The sequence below is a fragment of the Nylanderia fulva genome, unplaced genomic scaffold, assembly GCF_048542155.1.
Source record: "Nylanderia fulva isolate GAGA-0341 unplaced genomic scaffold, ASM4854215v1 Scaffold14, whole genome shotgun sequence".
Classification (NCBI taxonomy): domain Eukaryota; kingdom Metazoa; phylum Arthropoda; class Insecta; order Hymenoptera; family Formicidae; genus Nylanderia; species Nylanderia fulva.
The window spans coordinates 5465817-5481790 of NW_028189622.1; the positions used below are offsets into that span (position 1 = coordinate 5465817).

Below are 15974 nucleotides of genomic sequence, written 5' to 3' on the forward strand. Positions count from 1 at the left end.
GAACTCCTGCTTTCCTCCGGAGCCCTTCCTCCAACATTCAACGTGTGTATCGCGTATTTCTTCCGTGAATTTTACTACCGTCCGCATCTATCTCCGTCCTCTCCTCGGATGCATTTTCTCCCCGGGGTTATCCCGAGGTTTCGATCGTGCAACCATCCCGGCTCGGTTTCCTTTTTCACCTCCCGGCTCCGTCTCTGAATCCTCACATAAACGCGCGGTAGCGTCTGTAATAAACTATAATTATTATTTGATACGCAGCAGATACGCGACAAAGATAACGTTTTCAATTTAACGAAGAAGTTGAACTAGCGTAATCAACGCAACCTCGGAAATGGCAACCTGTTTTGCCCGGCAGGATACTAAAAATATCGCGGATACCGTCGCCATTGCGAGATTCGACGCCGTCATTTGCGTTTCGAATGAGCCGTTCCGGCTCATTCGGAGGCACGCAAAGCATCTAGTCGCGAGTCGGATTGCGCGAGCTTCGGGGGTGTGCAATCGCGGCCGATGCGATGGGAGGAAACGAATGACGTTCCACGGTCGTTGTAGCGACTAACAGCACATTAGAATATTCGTGACCGGTCTCGATTTGCATTCCTCCTCCGACCCAAGATCTCCGAGCCGACCCTTTTTCCACGGACGGCAAAAGGGCGAGCAAACCCATTCGCTTCTTCCCTGCTCTTCTCTTTCTCTCTCGTGAGATCGTTTCTTCGAAGACGCTCGTCTCAGGTTGAGACGCGGTTTCCTCTCGCGGGAACAAAACGCGGCTTTCTTGCGACTTCTTGCTCGCAAGCGCGATTCATATAGGATGTCCCTCGAGGTTTAACGCGCCGATAAGAAAAGGCCTACTGTAGGAATATACGAAGTGTGTATACCCGACGCGAATGGGGACTGAGATACTTTTTTTACGGCTGAGAGATCAATTATTCCAGAAGCGGATCGACGCGATAGCACGGTCGTATTAATGAAGATTTATGGATCAAATGATTCGACGATATCCGACCAGCGATTTTTACTCTCTCCTTCATCCGCTGGTCTTTTTACTACTTATCGCAAAATGTCTTCTACACGAGCCTCTTCGCCTCTATTAATTCATTTTCTTAGAGCGATCGAGTATTATGACAGTGCACTTTTCGCTCGCACTGTTATGAAAAAGATTGTCGAGCAAAATAGCTATTAGTTAAGTGTTTATTAGAATAGAACTGTCCTTGGTGTAATTACATCAATCCTAATTAGATCATTCTAATCAAACGATATACAATTTTTCTATTTCTCACACTATGACGTATTAAAAATAAGATGAAAGATTCTCTATGATACACTTTATCTTGAAGTATATAGGAATAAATCTAATACCAAGCTAATTATAGATTAAAAATCAATTGATACAAAGTTTCGGTCGTATATTGTAAATACAACTAGTGATAGATAAAAAGGCCAACTTATCGAGCAATTATTAGAGTTGTTGTGTCAAATAAAATTTATTCCATGTATAGAAAGTTTGAAATGAGGTGTCTTTTTATATTGTTGGTCTTGTCTTGTCATCTCCAATAACTTTTTCAAAAAAACGTGCCATAAACAAAGTCATTGAAGATGACACAAGACAAGACCAACAATATAAAAAGACACCTCATTTCAAACTCTCTATACATGGAATACATTTTAATTGACAGAACAACTCTAATAATTGCTCCATAAGTTGGCCTTTTTATCTATCACTAGTTGTAATTATATATTACTAGTTTGTAGCTGAAATTATACGTTACACCTTGTCGCACCTTGACGTGACGCGTCCGATCTGGATACGTAGAGATAATGACGCGTGTAAATTGTTTTTACATTCGTATGAGCATTGGAAAGGGCCTGAATACCTACGCGTACGAAGAAGTGTTTTTCTTGAAAACACTCCGACGTAACGAGCCGCGTCCGATCCGTGCTAAGACCTCTTCACCTCGACCTCGTAATCGGGCGGACGAGAGAGTTCACGGTTTCAGGTTCTAGGTCGTCCTCTTAGACCCTTTCCCGAGGCACGTAACAAGGGCGTGAGTAAAACCGGCCGATGCCTAAGATATGACGTGCCTAACGATCCGCAATCATTCGGGTCATTTCGTCATTAATTGCGCGTGAGAAAGTAAAAAAAAAAAAAGACCGGACAGAAACACGTACACACAGTTTGATATAACGCCTTCGAGGATATCGCGTCTGGGATATTACGTATTCCGCGCGTTTCACCGCGCCACATTCCGCGGGCGGCCGCTATAATTTCATTATATCCCCTTTCCAGCCTCCTTCCCGCGGGAAACAAACTGTCTAAATATATATTCGCAGGACCACAGCGACTACATAATAAGCCGCGTACGTAATCGATGAGCCGTGCTCCGAAGAAACGATCGGTAGTCGGTGATGTGTTCTCAACTTCGGGTCTTAATAATTAATTATACAAAGGACGTATTTATAATTAATATGCGAGGAAAAAAAGGACTAGAAGTGTCTCGTGGTTTGACGAATATTTTTGAGAGCTCTGGTTAGGAAGAGAAATAAAAAATTGTTTAACTATGTTTTGCCCGAAACTCTGCCTGGTAAAAAATTCCAAGCTGTCAATTATATTATTGCTAATATATTTGACAAATTGATGACGATCCAGGTTGACTTTCCCGAATAGTTTCACTACTCGCTGGAGAGATTATATCACATCGTAAAGTTTTATACTGGTCGGGTGAGAAACACTGTTTGAAGACTTTCCAAAGAAAGGAGCAAGTCCACAGACTGCTCTGGTACTAACTGAATTATGGCACCATAAGAGTGAACCATAAAAAAGTGTGCAAGGTCGCGCGGCCCTTTGGTACTACGAAGTCGCTCGACCACTCCTGCGCACTTATAATTGGATTCTTTCGGGATAGAACCGAATTCTAAAAATAGTTACGCGTTAATATCCTATTTCGTTGTGCTGGGAGCGACCCTCTCTTTTCTCGTCTTTCACCTCTCACGATTCTCAAGAATCGAAATTAAAACATATATTTATATAAATTGTGTACAAAATTTGTGAGTTCAATGATTTCGCAAATTAATATAAATAATGTGAAATGATAGAACGTAAAATAAAATGAAATCTATGAAATATGCTTCGGAGACTCGCGCTAGTTTATCGTTACATATTCGAACTCTAGATTAATTTTTGCTGCGTGGATAAGAATCGAAATTTAGAAACGTTCGATCATATATTGCGAATCGAAGCGATCATGAGGATCACTGATCCTAGAGGTATCAAAATGGAGGAATGGACGCCGTCGAAGCCTTCGGGGCAGTACGGATCGTCTCGGTCCGAGACGTTGTTCGCGAGCTAAAACCGAGAGTTCCGTACACACAGAAAAAGGAGAAGAAGAGAGCCGGACACTGGAGACGAAGGGGCACCGGCAAGAGTGAGGAAGGGAAGAGGCGAGATGGAAAAAAAAAAGGAACAAGAGGAGAAGCGAGCGAGGGAAGGAAAGAAGAGGGCCTTACATAGCGCGATTGCTGGCAGAGCCTGAAATAGACCTCGGCAAGAATCCCCCTGTGGCATCCTCCCTCTCGCATCTCCTGCTCCATCACTTTCCACGCTTCCTTCGACGATGGTCGCTGCTGGCGAACCCCCGTCTTTGCTTTTGTTTTAGGAAAAAAGGACCAAGTCCCTCGGCGTGGCTGTGAGAAGTTGTTCCTAGCGTCTCCCTCGCATGGAAGGGATCAAGCAAAAGAAGGGAGGAAGAAGAAGAAGAAGAAGAAGAAGAAGAAGAAGATGATGAAAAGAAGAAGAAAACAAGACAAGAGAGAGAGAGAACGATAGGACGCGAAGGGACAACGACGGCTATGGTGATGATGCTCTGCTGGAAGACTGCTTGTTTATCCAGCGCACCGAAGCTTCTGCTTTCGTCTCTTATCCACCATTACATAGAGATTCGCGAGGAGAACTTTGTAAGCGTCGCCGGAGAGTACTCGAGCGGACGCGTTGCATTCCCACGGGAGTACCATGATGGGAACCCAACCTGTTAAACTGACCTATACCAAGGCGAAACGTGACTTACGCCGCGAGGTACAAGTCCGGGTATTCAAAGCGCATTCTCAATATGTACAGAAATTTAAATATGTTCCCCTCAATTCGAATGCCATCTAAACCGAATTCTATTTTAAGAGAATCTATGCAACCATTGAATCAATTATATTCAAAAAATATAAAAATAGAATTTATTATAAAAAATATAGGAAAAAAAATAGGATAAGAGGAATCTTAGTGCGAGCGAATAATCAGCCGATTATTTGTTCGGGAACATTAAAATAAATAAATAGAGTATTTATATACAAATAGAAAAACACCAAATCCTTGATGCAGAGATTAATGGAATCACGTCTTACATTGCATCTTAATTGCAATTGCATTTAATTTAAAAGAAGCCGCAAAGATGCACCGTAAAACGCCTCTCCGGCTGATTCATCTGCATTCTCGAATCGTGTCCGCGAAGGGAACCGGCACGGTTTACGCTACCCTGTCATTAAGCTCTCGCGGTGCGGCAGAGGATGCAACAGGCGGATGCTGTGAGACCGGAGTGGAGAGGATGGTTTCCGTAGTGCGGTAGGTCTTGGATGTCACGCGAGGCACTTTTTGCTCACGACGCCTCGTGTACGCCAGAAATACCACATCACGTATTCGATCATTGATCCGGGCGCATCTCGCGAGGAAGGGAGCGAATGACAAAGATAATACGAATGGTAAAAAAAAAGAAAAAAAAAAAAAAATACGCGCCGTATTTTCTGGGACACGTATGTAACCTCTTGTACTGATCTCCGATCTCGTAATCAAAATGGTCGAGGATGAGAGGAGAATCGATTGCTCGGACGAGGATCGAAAATGAAGTCTACCTTGAGTAGACGCGAGTTCTTCTCCATCAACCAAGCGAGTCAATACGGCATCATTGGTTCGAAAAAATATTTCTAACGGGACATGAGTGAATTATTTGAATGATTCAATATTCAAAAATAAATTAAATTGCCAAAGAAATATCTTACGCGTGAGTAAGAAGAGACTTAAGACGTTGTGCTCAAACGATGAAATATCGCTATTTTCATTCAAGATTACGGAATACCACGCAGATAATCCGGGATAATGACGAGATGTACGCGACGTTCCTCGCAAAATGTCCCTCAAGAGACGTCGTATAGATGCTGATGGAAATACCCGATAACTCGTTAATACACCCCGTTTGCGAAGAACGACGATACGATCTCGCGTCATTAATCACGAGCTTAAGCTTAAATGCCCCGGTAGTCTTCGCACGCGCCGCACGGTTGATATCTCGCATTCGATACAGAATTCCATCGAATCTCGCGGGGATGAGATGCGCTTGAGAGATGACGATGCGCGAGAGAAGTCGAGCGCGAAAAGAATAGACGGCGCCAGAGGCCTCGAAGAAGCGAACCGGTTGAAGTCTCGAAGCTCGCAGAAAATTCATAGTCGCCTCTTCTACGACAATAAAGCATGTCGAAGGCATATCTCTCCGAGGTGCTTCACTCTCCCGCGATTCTATAGCAAAATCTATAAATCGATGGAGCGAATAGTTTGATCTGGATAATCGACATCTCAGCCTTCATCAGCTGATTCGTTTAAAAAACTAGATTTTATCACGAGCATCCTTAGATGTGTTTTTTTAAAAAATTATATATGTATTTCGATTGCTCATCATTTGGCTACATTTGACTATAAATAATCGTCTTTTGTTCGCCTTGAAAATAAAAATTAAAAATCGACAAAAAGTCAACGATCAATTTTATCATAAGCATCCCTAAGTGCGATTATTTGAAAAATATAAATGGGGGTGCATTTAGGGATGTTTATGATAAAATGTATTCAATTTTTTTTATTTCTAATTTTTTTGCACGATGGACAAAACTAATTATCTATGGACAATCGATGAATGCCATATCAATTTGGTAAAAATTCGCATTTTGGGGTGTCAACTTCACATGTCTAAAAACTCGAGGTACAAATACATATAACGTAGATCAAGCAACTCGCATTGTATGATCGAAAGGGTATAATTTGCAGAGCTTTGAAAAAGATACGCGATTTGTCGCAATTAGCGTTGAATTTGAACGTGCGTGTCGTTTCGCTGACGAATGATGCGAGATGATTCTTAGGGGTGGATGATATCGGGTCGTTCGCGAAGATGCCTCCGTGAGAGGAGGCGCTCAGAAATGAAGTCTGCCTTGAAACCGGCGTCTTTTTGCTGTTCATCGTCGATACAAATCCACGGAGAACCATGAAGACGGCGGCAACGTAAAACTCCATACCGCGTGTGAGCGAAAGAACCCGATGAGAGAAAGAAAGACAAAAAATTCACGGTGTCGGCAACAAAGTTAAGAACCGGGTTCCTGAGCGCAGATATTATTAATGGAATCGACATAAATGCTACATTGATCAATACGCGGATAACGTTTTTGCTATTACTCGTTCTTTCACATCCACGCGATTACAAATGGATTGTAACGAGGCAAACATTATTTATTTTGGTGCTAGTTTAATGTAATTAATCCGATATAATCATATGTTGTCCGATTAATTTATAATCGCGTCAACGGGAGATATATGTACGTATACATGTAACAACGCTAACAGGTTTCCAAGACAAGTGGAGCAAACAACCGTGATTCTTCTTACAAAAATAATTATTTAATGATAGATGATCGATGGCGCGGTTGATTAACTTATACCAGAATGAAAATGTATAATATACAATATATATTATTCGCGCGATACATTAATTCACAGTGAAGATAAAATTATATTGACGTATCTTACTGCGAAAATATCTAAATATTTAATCACTAAAAACGTCCCGTCTCTCGAGTGTCTAAAAATACTTCTTTTCATTTCATCTGTCGACAAAGGCCGTTAAACACACGATTATCTCTTCAAACACTTCTGCGGCCACGAGAAGAGGTATCCCTCTTCGGGCTCTAATAATCCTTGATTTTGCACATCATCTTCGCCATCGAGAGGAAAGGGGGGTGGAAGGGGGAGGACAACCCATGTCAAATCAAGCGTGGCGTCATCGATCACGAAATATATCTTCAGATTCGTTATTCGATACATACTTTTCATCGAGTCTCCTTCCTTCGACCTTGTCACCCGCGATTTTATTTAATTTCTTTTTTTTTTTTTTTCACGGCGCGACTCAATCATTTTTCGATCCGTGTCATCATCATCGCAGTCGTCGTCGTTGTTGTTGTCATCCGCCACTCTTGCCGCCGTCCCCATCGGAGCTCTCCTGCTCTAGGTTCGCCAGTGAATCATCTTCAACGACCCCCTCCTTTGGGATCCGGGCAGAAGACTCTTAAGGGGGCCCACAGCTCGGCGCGAGGCCAGTCCGAGAACGCGACCCTAACACTAACATCCGGTGTATTCTAAGAGAGCGAGAGCGAGCGAGAGAGAGAGAGAGAGGGAGAGGGTGACGAGAATCGGAAACGGAAACGACTGACTGCTTGATCGCAGTACAATCGACTGCGCATCGCCAGTACAATTGGCACGCTAACATGAAGATCGTCCTGTTGCTCTTCGTCGTCGCGGCCTTCGCCTCAGGTTAGTAACCCTTTTACATCGCGACACAATGCCACGGTGTTCGGTCGTGCTCGCTTCAATACTGGCCGGTGACGTCTTCATTATTATGAAATGATTGTTCTCTTGATCCCATCACGGGCACGTTGATGTACTCTTCCGTTTGATCAGTGTCTCCTACGCAGTTTTCACCATCCATCTAAATATTGCTTGCATAGCGATATTCGTGTGAATAATTTATATTCGAAAGAAAACTTCGCGAGACAAAAATTAAGTTGTAAAAGCAGAGAATTTTAGATTTTTTAAATATATTTATATTGTTATATAATGTTTTATTTAGATTAAATATTTGATTTCTCGTTAGATCTGTACTGTATATGTAATATTTTGTTATGTCATTAAATATGTTAGAGAGTATATTAAGAATGTGTTATATATTATATTATATAATTTTTAATTTTATCAAACTTTCCATTTTACTTAATAACTCTTGTAATGATATTTTCCTCGCTTAATATATATACTTCAAAAACTTTTTATATTACTCGACGTTTCACAGCCTTCCTGTCATTAAAGAAACTGTCCAATGCACCAACTGTCAACGTATTTGAATTTGGAACCGGAAATAATCAATGGTTCAAGCAAACGACATATTGCACGTATTAATGCTCACTTAAAGAATTTTCTCTCCTTTCGAAATTCCATCTAAAAATATCTAGAGTCCGGCCCAAAATTTTTAGATGTGAAAAATTATTTTTAAACCGCAAAAAGAGAATAAAAAACTAATTTTTACGCAAACTACACATTGACAGAGATAAATTTTACTATATATTCATGCATGATCGATATCGGAATGTTGCAATAAAAGCGGTCTTCTCTAAAATGATTCTCGTTGACGATATCTGCTTCCTATGTATCCGATCTCGTTCCTTGGGTCCCATCGAAAATCATTAGTCGGCAGACAGGAACGCGTTACGTGAACGAAAGCTGTAGTTAAAGGCGACTAGAGTCGCCTCTTCTTTCGCGCGCGCACACCGGCGGCAGACGTCTCAAGGTCTTCGGGTCATTTACCACCACCTGCACGTCCAACTTCACGATCCGGAACGTTTTTGCTCCGGATGCGCTCTACGAAGTATCCACCGCCGTGACTAGACTTTTGCCGACCGACCATCCCTCGTTCCGGTTTTGCCTCCACCGGAGGCATACAATGCACGGTGCATTTGCGTGCACGCGAAACTGTCCGATTCGTCTTGAAAGTATCCGAATCGATGCACGCACATGAATTATCATCGTCGAAACGGCGCGAATGAAGACATCGCTCATACTCGCTCCTTCGGAAATTTGACGTATAATGATATTATTTTTCGGCTACTTATTTTGCACTTCCTCATTCGCCTCATCGGCCCGTTGATCCCACATTATCTCGATTTTTCGATCATTAAATCTTCTTTCAATATTTTCCTCACACGGAATAAACTCGTTCTCTTTTTATGCCGAAGCCTTCAATTTTGTTTCATAACTCTCTTGCGTATGAAATTAAAGAGATATCTCTCTCCCGATTCGCTGATTTCAAACGTATAATTATTACGTGCGTGTTTATCTCTTCGTTCTTTTTCCAAAGATTATATATTTGGAGAGAAAGACAGAGAGACAGAGAGAAAAAGAGAGATATTTGAATTTGAATTTGAATTTCTCTTACGATCGGCAGCCGTAAAGGTGGCAGAACGGAGAACAATCGCGACTAGAAACAATGAGGGGGAATTAGTTGCGACACTCATCGTTCACCTAGGAATCTATTCGGGGATCTCCTCTCGGGGAGGCACTTCGTAATTCATAAATACAGTTAACCAAATAACCGTGGCGGTTCAATGAACTCGCAGCTCGATGTATCGCATGAACGCTGCCCTTCTCATAAAAACTTGGAGTCATTGTGAGGCCGGTTTGAAAAAGAAAAGAAGAGAAAAAACGCGCCGCGTCAGGGTACGCATTTAGAGTGAAATTAAAATCGTATTATATGAGACGGGCATGGAGACGCGAGACGCTGAAATAATCGTTTTAATTTCTTGCCACTTGCTGCGCCTTACATCGCCATTGTATCGCATATAAGATGTGTGGGGATGGGAACGACACGCTTCTTAGCATATAAATTTAAATGACTCTCTTGTCTACGCGCGTTATGTAATCGGAATATTTATTATCGCTGAAGAAAGAGTCTTATTTTTGCTGTATACGAATTATTATCTCAAAATCTGTAACCGGGAATATAAGCTCGATGCTGCTATTGTTCCCGTCGAGTTTGCATGTTGCGTTAAAAGACATGTGAATGGTTTTTTTTTTATTAATTGTAACGGGATTCTTGATCGCGAGCCTCGCACTACGATACTAAAATGGGATAGCTGCATTAGAATTCATATAACGCATTTTCCCGTATCCCTACTGCCATTTGCGGCTTTGTTCAACGACAGACACGTGCTTGGAGATAACTTGGGTATAAGAAATTCTATGAAAGAAGAGAAGAGTTCTTCTTTTTTTTAATAAAATATATTAAATAATTTAACAAATTATAGAAAATATATATAATTTGAAGCATGCGCAAATGTAAAAATATAAAAAAATATTATATAATAATAAAGACGAGTATGTTACATATTTTTAAAATTAATAAAGGTATTCATAATTTTTGTCATAAATGTGTAACGTGTTACTCTGCTTCCGTATGAATTAATTTAATAGTCTCTCACGTGCATTCTTCATGAATGCAACAGAATTATCCTGAGAATTGTACCAACTAGTTTGTCCCAATTTCGCGCGTGCCGCAATTGAATGCTCCGATGTAGCACGACTCCAACGTGACTTAAAATAAAGCATGATGCAAATAGCACTCAAACTTTTCTCGCGTACATATATTAAAGACACGTGAAAACTGTGTTTCCAGCCCAGAGAATCACAACGATTCAGCTCGATGGCATACAGTATTTCGTCTCGCGGATGAATCCCTACAGTCCGGAACTCAACTACTTCCTGGCGTATCAGTATTGCCGCTCGCTGGGTCTTCAATTGGCGTCCTTCGAAACGAAGGAGAAGGCCGACACGATGACGCAATATCTGAAAAACGCCGGTTACACGAAATACGACTTTTGGACCTCCGGCAACAAATTGGGCACCGACATGTTTCTGTGGATGAGCACGGGATTGCCGTTCAATGTCACCTTCGACTACATGCTGAAGCGACCTGGCAACAGACCCGCCGACGTGCCGCCCGGCACCGAACCACAAAGGGTGGCACGTGAAAGGTAACACCTTTAGCAAACTTTTGTATTTTTTTTTTCTGCCTCAAGAAGAGTTAATATCAAATATGAAAATTAAACGCAAAATTAAAAGTTTTAATTCTCAATAGATATTATGCACTGTTACTACGATTTTAATCATATTATTTTATTACTATTTATTATTAAAAGTTTAAAAAATTCGATGATATATAGTTAATAAAATATTATAAACATTTGTCATTAAGAAATGTCGATTGCATCAGCGAAGAAGGACTAGTTTATTAAATAAGATTAGTTTTGCCCGATTGAAGATCGTATCACGAATAATGATTATCCGCAATTTAGCATTTTAACGGAAATTCGCGCGTGGAAACAACGTCATAAGTACATTCTCTCGTTTAAATTCGAAAAAGCTAGTATCTCCGTCTTTCAGTGGCGACAGCGGCAGCGCAGACGGATGCGTCGCGATGATTGCACCTACGTTAGCTTGGGAGGCGCAAGATTGCACCCTCGTGAAGGACTTTATCTGCGAGCAAACAAGATGCTACTACTACAACTACGGCAGTATTCCAGTCTCCGCGACTCAGGGGTAAGAGGTGAGATAATACTTGTCACAAAAATACACGAAAGGGAAAAGAGAGAACGAGAGAGAAAGAGAGAGGGAGAAGGGAAAAGGAAAGGGAAAGGTGGAGAAAAAGGGATCTCAAGGAATGCCGATGTAGAATGAATCTCGCTCTTGCACGAATAAGAAGCAAACGACGATAAGATATGCAAACGCGCCGCGATAATCAAATGTGTTTATTCGTGCTACCGAAGCATGCGGACTCGCTAGCGATATGAAAATTTTTTTATTACACGCGAATATGTAATTTACGTGTTTATATATCGTCTCGACTACATCGTTGTAATCCCGATCTAGCTTAGAGATTAAAACTGGGCTTTTTAACAGCGAGTTTACGAGAATGACGCGATATTTAATTGGAGTAAATTTTTTTCCTCCGTGTAATCTAATGAAAGATATAAAAGCCTGAAACGACGAGGTGTTTTTTCTTTCGCAGTTTACGATAGAGCGGCAAACGATTATTACTGGCGATCGAAACACTAGCGAGATCTTCGGTATGAACCAGTCCTTCGAAATCTTCTACGCACAACTAATATGTAGCTTTGGAATAGAAGTATGGTTTTTGAGATTAGCTCTCAATCGTAATATGGAATTCTATGCAAATGCCTTTACAGCTTATCTTCAATTATTCTCTCGCTTCTTGACGCACACGATACTTTCAAACGATACACTTCTTACACACACGTACACGCACATATACGCAAAAAGTATGGTTTCACTCTCTCGATGTAGATAACAGTTACGTAAAAAAAGACTCATTATAATCCATCAGCAACAGTGAAGCTACGCTTTTCTATGCTCTGTTAATATAATGCTTAAGTAAAAATATTAACAACAATTCTGATTTAATATTGTAAATTTTCTGAAGAGACTCACACGAAAGATTTTCTCAATTCCTGTAAAAAAAAAAAAAAAGAAAAAACCGAGACCATGAACCTCGAGTCATCTAAACTAGCCCGTTGCCTTTCAGAAATCACAGGCCCTACATCACGACCACCTCGGCGCCAGCCAGCGACGACCAAGCGAGTGATCGCGAAGACACCAGCAGCAACATCGAGGATATCCATCCGGGTGGCGACGCCCAGGACGAGCAGGCGACACCATCGGAAATCGAGAAACTATCAGAGGACCCGGTCGTCAGCAGGCTGATCACCACGGCCGCTCCCGCATCTGGCAATCAGCAACAGCAACAACAGCAGCAACACGCCGCTGGAGCAGCGTCGTCGCCGTTCGACGACGGTCACGAGCACGAGCGCTCGGCCGTCGGCGACGTGGACGACACTCGACCGGAGCACATCCCGGATATCGCGAGCCTGTTCACCGAACACGCCGCCGTGGCGTCCCAAGCGCGCAAAGACAGCGTCTTCGACGGTCTCGAGACCCGCGAGATTCTGCGGCCATCGGCGTCTCGCCCGGTCGTCTCCTCCTCTTCCTCATCGTCGGAGATGAGGATGGAGCATCGCGAGTCCCCCGATTACGGCGACCTGGCCGCGGAGACCGAGCTGCCCAACAACGGTCTCGAGGATGCTCACACGATCGGACCCTACGACAGCGTGCAGGATTACGTCAACGACCAGCCGGCGGCGGACGCGACGATGATGAAGGACCAGGACGACGACAGTAGCACGATCCTGCCAGAGGCGGAACCGGCCTACAGGTACAACATCAAAGTGCGCACCAACGGCAAAGTATTAGACCCTCCGTCCAAGTAAACGCTTCACTTCCTTCCTAGACAACGTCGCGTTATCTAGCGTCGTATAAGTGACAGACACATATGCAAACACTCATATACACGTATACATACACACAGATCGACATTCTTGAGGAAAACTAGGTATATATATACATATGTATATCTCTCACGAATTCGTTTCGTGACACGAGCGGCGAACTGTCGCCGTTTAGCTCTAACTTAAGATGTACACTTCCCCTTTCGATACAATGCTCGATAGTTTTGGATCAGAGAAAGAGGCACGATTTAAACTGGCTTTCTCGGTCGGCGGCAGGCAGAAATGAATGATTTCGGATCATCCGGTTAGAATTGTTCGGCGCTTTGAAACGAACGCGGCGAAGCTTGAAAAAATGATAATCTTGTTGAAGAAAAGAAAGAAGCCGCGGTTAATTAATCGAAAGGACGAATTGTTCTCCTGCCGACGTTACTCGACAAGCTATACATTTTTTTCACAAGGGCATTTACACGATTATTTAGTTCATCCTGAATCATTGATGACGCCGGCGGACGAATCTATTTTATCATCGTCATTTAGTCTTCATTTCAAGTTTATCATCTCTAATTAATTCTCTCAGTATTCAATGTCATTAAATATTAATATTAAGATTCAGAAAAATTAAAAAAAAAGAAAATGCGAATTTACAATCGACATTTAATTACCAGCACGTCCGCCAGCGTCTTATATCTTCATAAGGAAATAATCATCATCATATTTAACGTATATCTATACGTCTGCAAGACGAAACGTTCGATAATCCAACTCTTCCCGATATTCTCGAGACGATGGATGTTAAAAAGACCACGAATGTCAGTCTTTTTTTAACGTTTCGGTCATTCAGACGTATGATTATTCGCGTACGTAGTTTCGTCAACGTGAAATGTTGTTCTCTAACTGCTACGGTAAGTCACTTCCACATTAATTATGCGTACAACGGCGCGAATGTGCGACTTGTATAACTGAACTTTAATAAAGGTACAATTACAATCTTACGACGTGGCGCGCAGCCGCGTATTCCCTACACCGTTCCATTGTCAAGTTGTAAAATTCCATCAGACCTGGACGAGAGTTAAAAATATTCCGTGACTTTGATTCGATAAAAAAATCGGCGAAAGACATAAATCGTTAACTCACCAGCCGTTCACGACTCCTTCTATATTTAGCATAGGAATTATTTTGAACACATAATCGTCACGTAGACTGCTGGCGTATTGGCTGTCACTTAGGAGGGCCTCCATGGTGCCATGCATAACCCAGGACGCGTTGCTTTCACCGGGATGTACTCTGGACGTTAAGAAGATCATCTTTCGATTCTGGAAACGAGACGAGACACACGCGAGTTTAAAATATCTGCGACAAAACTTGCATTATTCGAGGCAGAACGAAATTCTCACTTGTATAGGATTGGTCTGGGAATCCGGTGACGTGATGGTGAGCACAGGATTCTCGTTGCCGTTTAAGGTCTCGCAGAGGGTCTCCGCGCTAAAGTACATATTTTCCGCGGAGACGCTTCTCGTCCACTTCCAGATGTTGGCTACCAGCCGGCTGTACGTGTACGGGAAATGATACGCCAGGTAACAGACGTCGGACGCGTGCGGAAACGCGACCGTGAAGGACGTCGTCAGGTACGTCTTCCCTTTACCAGGTCGTTGATAACAGTTTCGATAGTAGCAGATGTCGACGCCGGTCCTCACCCAACCGGGTCTGCCGCACTGCGCCTCCGTAACGCTGAAGAGTATCGGCTTCATGCCGAAATTGAACTGCGAGTTGGCCTTCTCGCAGTTGATTATGTTGAACGTATATGACACGTCCGCCTCCATCCCAGAAACCTCGAAGTAGAACCACTGATGCCTGGAACCGCTGTTGACATCCGGCGTCAGGATGAGATCGTACTCTCGCGGACCTATCTGCGTATGAAGATAAAAGATAGAGGGTGGAAGAGAATATTGGGCAAATTTTCGAGAATTTAAAAAGGATTCCTACATCCTGAAATAATCCGCGCGAGAGATCGCTACGCAATGTTACCACGGGATCTTGCGTAATAAGAGCATAAGCGATTGCGTAATTCAAAGCGTGAGTATATACGTGCAAACCGGAGTGTACCTGAATGGCTTTCCTCAGATTTCCGCTTTCGAATCTAGACTCGAATTGCAACTGCCCCACGTCAGACGAGTTACGCTTGCCAGCGATCTTCCTTTCGTCCCAGTTGCCGAGGAGTCGCTCGTCGCTCGTCGAAGACGATCGCCGGGAAGCGGCGCTCGCGAGAGCATCGAGATCGTAGACGACTTCCTGGACGGTGGTGACGGCGTGGAGGCCGCGTTCCACGCAGGTCAGTAGTTTCGCGCGACAAACCTTCCGGTCCTTGGTGTTCAGCGGCTCGGCCTTTCCCGAACCGTCCCCGCCGATTAGGTCCGGATAGGCGACCTTGACGAAACTGATGACGCTTCTCACCTTGCTCGCCACGGCGCAGTACGCCTGTCGATCCGTGATGTTCGCCGACACGTCTCTCAAGATCTTCAGATCGTGCGTGTTATTACTCTCGAATCGATCCTTTGTCCCGTTGGATTTGGAAAAGTCCTTCATCGGAGCCTTTCCGATCTTCGTGAACTGAGAACTCAGCCGGTCATCCTCTGCCCAACAAAGATCGGCTATCTTGACGTTGGACAAGCCGGTGAGTTGTAATTGTGATCGTAGATTACCCAGCTCCTTGAAGAACGTATGGTATCTGAGAGAAGAATAAAGATGTCAATGATAATTATAATTATCCCTAA

The 15974-nt window shown here is 43.0% G+C and overlaps 2 protein-coding genes across 9 annotated transcripts in view; one reads left to right on the forward strand and one right to left on the reverse strand.

The window, feature by feature from the left end:
- LOC114929074 (cytosolic carboxypeptidase 1) overlaps window positions 1-15974 on the reverse strand; it is a 31376-nt gene that overhangs the window by 6585 nt on the left and 8817 nt on the right. For 6 of the 7 annotated variants that reach the window (XM_029300442.2, XM_085480236.1, XM_029300446.2 and 3 more), the window contains 3 exons: window positions 15307-15928; window positions 14598-15110; window positions 14338-14516 (listed from right to left, as the gene is read on the reverse strand). In XM_029300442.2, coding sequence (XP_029156275.2) covers window positions 14338-14516; window positions 14598-15110; window positions 15307-15928 — 1314 coding nt within the window. Of the gene's footprint in view, window positions 1-13665; window positions 14262-14337; window positions 14517-14597; window positions 15111-15306; window positions 15929-15974 lie in introns of those variants that run through there. The other variant, XM_029300447.2, reaches the window with a different exon arrangement.
- On the forward strand, window positions 7373-14195 carry nw (narrow). Of its 2 annotated transcripts, none has more exons than XM_029300448.2 (4): window positions 7373-7606; window positions 10518-10875; window positions 11285-11440; window positions 12444-14195. In XM_029300448.2, exons 1-4 carry the CDS (start codon window positions 7561-7563, stop codon window positions 13183-13185), a joined length of 1302 nt encoding a protein of 433 aa, XP_029156281.1. In that variant the 5' UTR covers window positions 7373-7560; the 3' UTR covers window positions 13186-14195. The 2 variants fall into 2 exon arrangements, with proteins under 2 accessions (XP_029156281.1, XP_029156282.1); XM_029300449.2 differs by having other exon boundaries at window positions 7374-7606; window positions 11285-11447; window positions 12444-12508.

Coding starts and splice junctions, on each gene's coding strand:
- nw (XM_029300448.2), top strand. CDS start 7,561: ATGAAGATCGTCCTGTTGCTCTTCGTCGTCGCGGCCTTCGCCTCAG. Junction 7,607..10,517: donor CGTCGCGGCCTTCGCCTCAG/GTTAGTAACCCT, acceptor CTGTGTTTCCAG/CCCAGAGAATCACAACGATT. Junction 10,876..11,284: donor CAAAGGGTGGCACGTGAAAG/GTAACACCTTTA, acceptor TCCGTCTTTCAG/TGGCGACAGCGGCAGCGCAG.